The sequence below is a fragment of the Arctopsyche grandis genome, chromosome 7 (assembly GCF_051622035.1).
Source record: "Arctopsyche grandis isolate Sample6627 chromosome 7, ASM5162203v2, whole genome shotgun sequence".
NCBI lineage: Eukaryota > Metazoa > Arthropoda > Insecta > Trichoptera > Hydropsychidae > Arctopsyche > Arctopsyche grandis.
The window spans coordinates 29,310,101-29,321,129 of record NC_135361.1 but is presented as its reverse complement, the minus strand read 5'-3'; the positions used below and the strand labels follow the sequence as shown (position 1 = coordinate 29,321,129).

Genomic DNA, 11,029 nt, shown 5'->3' with positions numbered 1-11,029 from the left:
AATTTTACCTCATCATTGTTGAAACGGCTCCTCAAAATAGGCAAAAAATCATTTTTCCTGTTGTCACAAATCTTCTGTATTTATTGTGTGTATAATTTGTAAAAATTATGTACAAAGTCTAAATCCATAGATGTCTCTATGGATTAATTCATTAATTAATTAATTGTTAATTTCGTGTTCTTCAGTCTCTTCAGATTTATGTAATAAAAATGCTGCAATGTTTTTAATTAATTTTATTTATTTATTTATTTTAATATACAAGTATACCACAGTGTTTTACAAGTCACCCTTAATTGTCCAGGAAGGCGCATTGGGGTCTACCTGGTTAAGCCTTCCTGGTATATCTATGTAAAATAAAAATAAAATAAAATATTCGAATAGTGGTGACATAGTGGGTAGGATGGTTTTTGTCAATTTGATGGAGGAACTGCTTCAACAATAAAATCCGATAAATTGGCAAACTTTGATAGGAAACGATCGACATGGAGTCACAAATATCCAAGTCCAGCAGCATTTAAGGTTATACTCGGAATAAAATTCATAAAAATCGAACCCGGAATCCTCTCGGTGCTTAGTATCAACGCAAACACGCTGCTGGCTGTATCTAGAAATACTTATGACACCTTATGTTTCATAGTAGTAGATTGCATTTGGATCAGTTTTTGTATTAATAAATCAAAACATTTAAAAATGAATTAATTTGTTTTAAATTTACCGCGAGCTTCATAAATATAAATGTTTAATTGTTATCAAAGTTTTATTTAATTAATTTCAGGGACCGTTCAAATCGTCGGTGCAGCGATTCCCAGGCCGTCATGGTATCTCCGGACGTGGACGACTCCTCGCCGAGATCACTTCACTACGAAGACCCGATAAGGACGGAGGAGTACAAGAGGGCCTTCGCCGAATTTCTAGCCAGGAGATCGCTCGGTCCTATCAAGGAAGACCACACCAAAGAAGAGTCCAAACGGCCTCGCAAAAATCAACAAGTAGAGAAGAAACAATCCAAACGTCTCTCCTTGCCCGACACCAGGTCTCACCAAACAGAGTTCTCATCTCCGACGACTCCGCAGATTCAATTCTCGTTCAGCAACCAATTCTACATGTCGACCGGCGATAAGAAAGCCAAGAAGCATCTTCACAACGGCAGTTTGACTTCGACGTCTCCGGATCTTCTACCTCCACGGTTCATCCGAGATAGACACGTCGACTTTGACAACGGGGACAATCCGTCATCCCCACCGAACGACTTCTACAGAGACAACTCTTTGCCGTACGTCGATAGAGACACTTCTGTCCTCACCGAGAACAACAAGAGCAGCCACAAGAGTTCCAAACCGTCTAATGATTTGTTCGCCGATATTGAAAATCGGAAAAATGCTGCAAACGGGGGTGACGATTCGTTTAGAAAGCACGCTTGGAAGTGTTTGGACGATAGCATTGAAAACCGCGAGGATGCTTCATTCGATTCGTTGGTGCGGAAATTGGAACAGGTGAGGCTTCCAATTCCTGTATTCATTGTGTTTTGGATTTGAAACGTATTCGCCAAATCGGTTCCTTTTAATTAGATTCCACAACAATGATTGTACGTTTCCATTGTGATTTCGTTGTGAATCGATCTCAATTTTAGTACTATATTTCAAATTGGCTGTAATCGTTTATATGTATGTACGTATGTAAATAGTGGATATATAATTTTGAATCTTGTCGCAAAATCAATGAACATATTGAATTGCAAATTATGTACATATAACAATATTAAATTCAAATCAATCGATGAATTTAAAATATACTAGTGTTTTTACCCGGCTTCGCTCAGTATTTGTAATATACATTGAATCTTGTCGCAAAATCAATGAACATATTGAATTGCAAATTATGTACATATAACAATATTAAATTCAAATCAATCGATGAATTTAAAATATACTAGTGTTTTTACCCGGCTTCGCTCAGTATTTGTAATATACATAAACCGCTTAAACATGGCCAATCTAATAGTAAACATTTTATTGTTTGATTTAAAGTTATTTGAATATTCATTTGTTTTTTTATTAATTTGAACGTCACAGATTCTACAAACCAAACAAACATACATACAAAGTCTCTTTCGAAATTATATATTAGACTATGTAATGTTGCGCCCGTTGATTTCAACGGGTTGTTTTCAGAAAGGAATTGATACACGAATTAAAATAAAGTTATATATAAATATAGTGTAAGGCAATTTATCGACGCGCGCACGTATTAATAGTACAAATTTGAGTACGCGCATTACACGCTCACCGATCTAACCCGTTCAGCCGCTCGAAATGATGAATGAGTGTGCGTGTGTTTCTTCGTGGATGTGTGTATGTATGTGTATACGCTCCTGTCGCTTGGCCTGACGTCGCACATTTCAGACGCACCCCCCCCCCACTTCCCCGCGTCTCTTCGACACGATCGCACGCCACATCCCTATAGCTGATGCTCAAAATGCACCCATTGGTCAGAATGACGATACATTCCTGTAATTGGTCAAAGGTCTACGCGTCCGCCACATACATACATACCCACATACACTCATCGCGTCCGTTTTTTTATATACTGTGTGCACACAATTGCGCACTCGGTAAAATGTCGCAATTCGGATCAACGGAATTAATAATTTAAAATTCAACCATTTCATCACCATAAGCGCACCGGTGCGCGCTCCTTCGTATTTAAGGCTGTGACTCGAAATTAATTTTGGTTTCTTCACAGTGACATCTAAAAATATCCTGTGATACTAATGAAAGTCAATGTTTTTCGTTAGTTTGTGATATATTCAAGAGGTAGGGTCAAGGGTTGGCACTAAACACATATGTATGTATAATAAAATAAATGAATCGGTTTCTACAAACGCGTGGCGATTAAGTGGTTAATACATTTTTCTATGTTATGTAAACGAAGTGATATGCCGCGTCTCTTTCCACAATATACGGTTACAAGGGGAGAAAAAGAGACTTTGCGCACACTCACCATACTCCGTCTCTTTCCACGACATACGATTCCAATGGGAGAAAGAGAAATGGAGCATGTTAACGAACATTCACACGCACTCAACACGCACGCACGCAATTGACAATTATTATATACGATTTGTTCTCCAATTTACAGATGTGCCAATTCGTCAAACTTCCGAACTGTACTTACTTCCGGGGCGTTCCGTTAGTCCGATGTGAAGTTATAACCTTTGTTGACGATGAAAACACCAACCGGACAGATGAAAAGATACGTTGGCGATTCGCTAAATGGAACAACACTCCCGTCACTCTTCGGGAATATCCAAAAGTTAAACAGGAGTCGAAGAAAAAAGCGTCAGCCGGTCGTTACATATCTACCGACATTGATATATTAACGTAAGGCAACGACAAAACATATCGATCGTCAATTAATATTAATATTTAACACCTTATTATTATTTATAGCAAAATTCATCACTCCAATATGCTACTGTTGATGGGTTTGTTTTACGAGAAGAAAACCAAGCTGTGTACAATTTTTGAAGAAACCATCGGATCGCTGCATGATTATATTCATTTGAAGGTTTTTATTATATTTGAATGTACATATTTATAGGTTGTGTTTGATTTTATATATTAACTTATATTATATTGTGTTCGTTTCAGGGAAATAAGTTGTCTTGTCGGACGAGTGTCGAGTACCTCAGCGGTATAGCCAGCGCTTTGGTGTATTTGCATACTAATAGATATGTACACACGTCAGTTTCTAGTCACAGCATATCGCTGACTTCGTCGAGGATGGCCAAGCTTTGCAATTTCGAATTGTGTACCCAAATTCTAGTGAAGAACGACGATCGTCCTCGTCAACTCGACAATTCGCTCGACATATACAAACTGAACTATTTGCACGAGCCAGAATATGAGAACCTAGAAGGTGAATCATTGAGTAATAAAATCGTCTAAATTTCTAAAGTTATAAATTTGTATATTATGTAGGTTTGTCGTTATATTTATTTTTGTTTTAGATTTGAAATCATCTTTCGATGATATGACATCCGACGTTCATTATGAATGTTCATCGCAGAGCTTATCTGTTAGGAAGTATTTTGCTCATTTTAGGTAAACTAACAGTTTACTTTACTTTATTTTATTTATTTATATAATTTTAGCTATTTAGCTTATTTAATACACTTTGTATAATTACTCAAATACATTCTTAATTACTTAACTTCATATATATGTAGTGTTGGAATTGAACGAAAGGCTGATGTATGGGCTATGGCTGAGAAAGGGTATGTTACGACCGATTGTAGGGAGGGGATGGAAAGTGGCAGAGGGCGCGAAAGCGACCGCTATTTTACAGTTAGTAGAAGTTAACCTTCCACTGGGGGCGGTTGGTCGCTAAACCACCGCGTGGTGTCGTTTTAATAAACAACATGACTGAAAACGCACGTGTTTGATCTTCATCTCCACTGCCATATTCCCACCGTGGTCCTGAACAGCGTCATCTGTTTAGGAATTCCACCCACATATATACTAAATTTATATGCACTGTCTCTCACAGAGGTGTCTCCTTGCACCTTGCAAGAATGTATCCACTTTCTTAGAAGACCTGGCACACTCAGGAAGGGCATTGTACATGAGCACACCCCTGTGAAAGACACCTCCACCTGTCTTCTTTTTCCTTACTCTACCTACAACTAAATTGTTCTTATTTCTAGTATAATAACTATAGATATCACTATTTATTACGGTTGTGGCTATTTGCAGGTACTGTATCTGCGAATAATTGGCTATTTGCAGGTACTGTATCTGCGAATAATCGGCTATTTGTAGGTACTGTATCTGCGAATTATTGGCTATTTTCAGTACCTGCAAATAGCCACAACCATTTCTTATTGTATAATCCTTAAAATACTTGTACCAAGATTTAAACTATTTCTAACACTCGTCCATTCCAATTCATCTAACATACTTCTAATACTTTTTAATCTACCAACATTCAAAATACCTCTCATGGCTTTATTTTGTAATTTTTGTATTTTTCCTAAATCTTGGACATTAAACTTGTTAAGCACAGAGATAATAGAATAAAACAACGACTCGAGACAAAATTCTTAATAGTGATTTAATGTTATTTTTATTGTATTATAGATGGCAAGCACCTGAACTATTTGACGACATTGATGATATGATTTATCCGTGCACAAAAACCGATGTTTATTCTTTATGTTTAGTATTATGGGAGTGCATTAACAGTATGTTTTATTTTTATATTTCATACTAAAATACACTTATGTATATATACAATATCCTTACGTTTAATTTTCAATTGCAGATTCAGCACCGTGGAAGTCTTTATCATACCGACAACTCTTACAGTTATATTTGAATTGGCATACCGGTATAAGATTGCACCAAAAAGACTTGTATCCGCCTCTCATTTACGACATGCTATCCGGAGGACTTCCTATCAATCCCGACGAAAGAATCGATATCTATAATCTGCACAAAAAATTCGTATCGGCACTGGTAAGATATATACCCTGACTCGATGATTTGATGCTTGATAAATTGATGATGAATTCATGCATATACTTTCAGAATCAACTCAACGAAGAGCCCGCTCCAACTTTGTCAGATGCACTTTCGCGGGATAACATTCAAACGATAGATCATATCGATGAAGAGAATACGTCAGATGAACATAAATTGGAGGCAAATACGGTCATGCTAAAAATGAAAGATATCAAAAAGTATCAAGTGACAAATTTGGACGATGAATCTTGTGCAAATGAACGGCAATCCTCAGATGAGCATTTGAACGATTCGGAGACGAAAACGTTCGGTGAAAATTTATCGTCGTTAGGACTGTCGTCAAAGGAGAGTATTGCTAACACAGAATTGTTCATAATAGAGGAGTCGTTCTCTAGCAAGTTGCAAAACACCGATTCTACGGAATACTGCAGCTTTATGACGCCCGATGTCAAGCGTTTTGCTAACAAGACGAGCAATTATGATACTTCGACTATGCCGTCGAAGCTATCGTTCACCGAAGAGTACACATCTGGGAGAGACACCAGTCTAACGGAAAAAATTTTAAAATTGAACTCGAGCCTGACTCCAAAGTCGTACAAACCTCTCCATATACAGACGCCGTCTTCAGATACGATTGACAATATTAGAATTCTCACTGACAGCTTTGGCCGTAGGAATATCAACGATAAAGATAAACCAACGTACTCATTCGAAATTCAAAACACTCCGTTACCCATCACGCCTATAGCGAGGAACAATAAGATCAAGAAGAACGCCTGGCTGTCCGGCAAAAGTAACGATGATGCCAAAAGTGTGTCGGAGACGTACGACATCCTAGTAACAGAAAATAGTATACACGATAACGATTGTTCCAATTCTATGATCACCTTACCGCACGTGTTTTCTAAAAGCTTTTCAAATATCGATACGCAGACTGAAGCCTGTCTTCCGGATTCGGACGTTCAATCCAAGAATAATACTATCGGCCATCCGACATCACAAAGGTTTTGATTTTTATTGTTTATATTATTATTATTGTTTATTGGTGTGTATTTTATACGTTTTCGTATTGCAGATGTGTAGGAACTCTTACTGAGGATATTAATACTAATCCGTTTCGGCGTCGAAGTTATTCACTGAACAGCAAGCCAAATGTGTTTCAAAAATCTTCTGAAAACGTAACGGGAGTTGATATCAAGCCGTTAGTGGCCATTCATGAGAAATGGATTATGGAAGCGCGTAAAAAACAAGGCCGGTCGTTTTCACTTCCTGATAATTATAGGTATTGTAATATTGACGATTTACTTGTCCATCAGTCAAACCGTTTTAAGAAGCAGAGAAGTTAATCGCTAAAATTGTCATATAAGATTCATTGTATCCACGATTGCTTCTTTCCAGTCGCTTTTCTCGTGTCAGCGGGTTGTGATTCTCCCGTCTTCTGACTTCTAAGATGTGACCCATGGTCCTTCAGCCCTCTCGACACCTGCTCTGACCTGGTCACTCTCTTCCTTTGCTTCCCAGAACGACCAATTTCTCCAGGCTGTCCTGGTCTCGCCTCGCAGTGTGCCCAAAGAACTGGATGATAGCCTATCACCAACTCTCAGTTCTTCTCGCTTTCCAGGAGTTTCTAAGCATCCGTCTCGAACACCACATCTCTGTCTTTCTCGAGCTTGTATCGTCCACGTCTCCACTCCATATATAAATACGGGGAAGACCAAAGTTCGGACCAGACGCATTTTCGTCGCCCCGGTCTTTCCAAATTTTGCTCAGTTTTGACATTGCGCTTTTCACCATGCCGCTTCGCCTTTTTTTTATCGAGTCTCACATCCTCCGTCATCTGATTGCGTTGATCTGAGATAAATAAACTCGTGTACAACTTCAAGATCAGATAGAGCATCCGTCCTCGCTAATTAACTATGTCGATCATAATCTTTGTTTTCGCTCTGTTCATACCGAGTCCAAGTATTCTGCTTTCGTGTTGCAGACAGCGCAGTAAATCAGCCATTTCCTCTTCGGAGTTGGCTATGAGATTGGTATCATTAGTGTATCTGAGATTGGATATCTTTTTACTTATTACCCCTCCCTTCCAGTCATCAAGCGTCCTTATGATGACAAATACATCCTTGACGCATTCCCTTATGGACTTGATGTTTGGAAGTTAACAGCTTGTTCATCCTTACTGATCCAGAATTGTCTCGATATAGGCTTTCTTTATATTTTAAATTAAAATTATGTTATTTATTTGAACTTTACAGAGGTTTATATGCCGTAAAACCAGCGTCGCATCTTACAGATCCAGCTCGCCCCAAGTACGCATTCTCATCACCTAACTCTGCGTCCGATTGTAAAAATGATAAAGCCATAAATTACGGTACAAATTCTATTTTATATTTTGTAATTGGATGAATGTTTCTTTATTATAAATTTTCGTGCCATTTTTTTTTTCTTAGGTTGCTATTCAGACGTTTCGCCTTTAGTACGTTCGTCCGTGTTAAAAAAACGCGTCATAAACGCGAGCTCGTTAGACTTCTTCGAAAATTCCCTGTGGCGAAAGGAAAAGGAGAAAATCATTCGCCAGACTAGACCGTGCGAAGATCCTCAAAGTAGCAGCACGCCAAAGTCGAAATGTTGTCCGTTGTCCGTTTCCGCCGACAAATGCACCAACACAGAGTCCATCGAAGAGCTGTGTCAAAAGTTCATATCTGACGGACGCCAGCAAAACTTCAACAAGACATACGACGTGTTCGAGCGATCCACGCCCCGTCGAGACAATCGGAGGCTGAACGATTCGGCGATCAAGAGCGCCAAATCGAACGTGCTGGCCGAGCTGGCCGACACGTTCGAACGGATCACGAAATCTAAAGGTGACGACGACGTCTCCAAAGACATACTGCAATCGAACAAGCAGCGCAAAGACGAATACTTCGACATCACGATCACGCTGAATCCAAAGCCCAACAATGAGAGTAGATTGAATGTGGACGACTGTGGTGGTGGTGTTTCAGTGTTCGAAGCTAGAAAGGTGTTCGATCGGTCGATGAATCATGACGATTTCCTTTCGGGTGATTGTTACAATGCTGATGAAGATTCAGTCTCTCTTCCGGATAACGTGACACAGTCTGCAACTTCAGAAATCGAAGAAGTGGCCTTGCGGTCGTTGAAACGGTGTCAGGCTTTTCCTGCTCTACAGGTTAGTCATTGTAACACAAGGGATGGAGCGGAAATATAAACATTCACTATTTAAATATAAATGAACTACATATGTACATAAGCATTATACCATATAGCAGCGGCTTCCAAACTGGGAGGCGGGGACTACTGGCTACCTGGGCCACCAGGGGAGGCGCCAAAACTTTTTAATAAAAAAATAATTTTCTAAGGGTGCTTAGAAAAAATTGCCCGAGGGCGCTATTGGGCCGGCCGGCACTGTTTGTAACGTCTTATTTATGCGAAACGGGCTTTTCGGCATTAGCTGCAATGAAAACCAAATATCGAACCAGGTTAATAGTCGAAAAGGAGTTACGAGTGGCACTCTCCATATTGCCCCCAAGATTTGATAAACTTTGTGCCAATAAATAGTTTAATTAGTAATTTAATATAAAAATAAATATACGTGTTCGTATAAATTTATGTTATAGCAAAACCTTTTTATTATACTGTCTATTGTAGTGTTCAGTATTTTTTTTTTAAATAAAGGTTTATTATTTAAAACGTCTCTATATTATTATATCTATTAAAAAATAAAAGGTAGGGAGGCGCGGAAAAAAAAATTTTTTTAGGGAGGCGTAGTAGCATAAAGTTTGGAAACCGCTGCCATATAGTTATTTATTGAATATGTCACTCAAAGAATTTTTGAAAATTGAAAATCATCATCTATAGATTTCTCTGGAGCTACAGTAGAACCTCGATTATCCGGACTAATTGGGGATGAAGGTAGTCCGGATAATCGAAAAAATCACAATTAACAGGGAAAGACATGTACATTCAGTATGAATAATTTTTATTTGTTTGCATTTACATATACATATGTGTCTATAATAACATGAAGATCAATATTAAATTATTCTTTATTAAGAAATTCCATTATGGATTTTTGCTTAAAGTTAGCTTTTCTTTTTGAAGCTGCCAAATGGCGAATACTTTTCATTACAAGAATGGATCCGATATTGGCTGTCCAGACGATCGTCTGAATGAAACACGTAAAAATTCGCTCTTCAACTTCTTAATTTCTTGATTTCTTGATCTTCTGACGTTAAAGAATCAGTAAACTTCATAATTTTTTCACTTTGTTTTTTTTTTATATCTGAGATTGTTGACGTTCCAGCACCATATTTATTTGACAAAAAACGTTCTAAGACGCCGCTTTGTACAGTATTGATTTGGCATTTAATACAACACGTTTTCTTTTCCATATTGGTAATATTAAAAATAAATATTTAAATCGCGATCAAATTTTCAAGAAACAAACGTCCTTTGAGTATTGAATTTTGAAGATAACTGACTCATATCTCCGTCTTATTTTCGAATTTTTATGTTATGCATTTCAAAGCAGCAAAATCGTAAAATTTGTGTTTGTTTTTAACAATCCGGATAATGGAGGTTCTACTGTATTTGAATGCTGACCTGTTAAATTTCAGAGATTATTCTGAAGAAAATAATGGGATAACCACCAACGTGATATTATCATCAAACAATGGCATAATGCTGTACTATGTAGTAGAAGTGCTTATTTTCAAGATACATATGTTGATGCCTTTAGTCTAAATGTTTCCACTCCGTCCTGTAATATTTGTTTTGTATTTTGTCTTGGTTTTAATTTGTTTGTTTTTGTAGGATGCTCGAAGTACTGAAGATATGTATATAGACGATGAGCTGACGGCGAACGTAGACATGCAAACTTTAAGTGAAAATATGAGGCTCGTACCGCTGGGGAGTAATCATCATGAAGCCACTTGCAACAAGGGACAGGATTGTTGTCTATTAAAAATCCAACTTGAAAATAATTGTAACCGTATATTGATATTCTGCGACGATTCAAGGATGAGGCAGCGAAAGACTGGTCTGGGTTATTCGTCGGACGAAGAAGAGGAGCTCATGAAGCTGACGACGATCGGCGAGGAAGACGTTCGCTTGGAAATGGAATCGATGCCATCGTTGAATCTCATCGATTTGAAGTCGTCGAATAACAAGTTGTCAGTCATTGAGGAGAAATCGGACGAGGACGTGGACTCGGATCGGGATTCCGTCGAATCGGACAAGTCGAGCTATGTCGGAAGCGGGCGCGTCGTTCAAGATTTGATTTCGCTCTACGAAGGCGAAAATTTGCACAACAGTCAGAACAAGAGCGGTTTGGATAAATTCAAATCCACCGAAAGCGAATTGAGTATTATAATTCTCGACGATGATTTAAATTCCAAAGATAAATCTTCCACCATTCAAAAAATGTACGATTCGGATGTGAAGCATTCATTGATTGATGATATTATACATGTTTAAACTCGAATATG

The 11,029-nt window shown here is 38.2% G+C and overlaps 1 protein-coding gene across 1 annotated transcript; it reads left to right on the top strand.

Moving 5' to 3' along the window:
* The first annotated feature begins 626 nt into the window (after window positions 1-626).
* Window positions 627-11,029, top strand: LOC143914134 (uncharacterized). The gene is made up of 15 exons (XM_077434224.1): window positions 627-664; window positions 776-1,493; window positions 2,403-2,509; window positions 2,932-3,058; window positions 3,139-3,380; window positions 3,450-3,567; window positions 3,651-3,918; window positions 4,010-4,103; window positions 5,139-5,242; window positions 5,323-5,516; window positions 5,589-6,526; window positions 6,598-6,804; window positions 7,778-7,893; window positions 7,973-8,712; window positions 10,356-11,029. The coding sequence occupies exons 1-15, from the start codon at window positions 627-629 to the stop codon at window positions 11,016-11,018; spliced, it is 4,674 nt and encodes a 1,557-aa protein (XP_077290350.1). The 3' UTR covers window positions 11,019-11,029.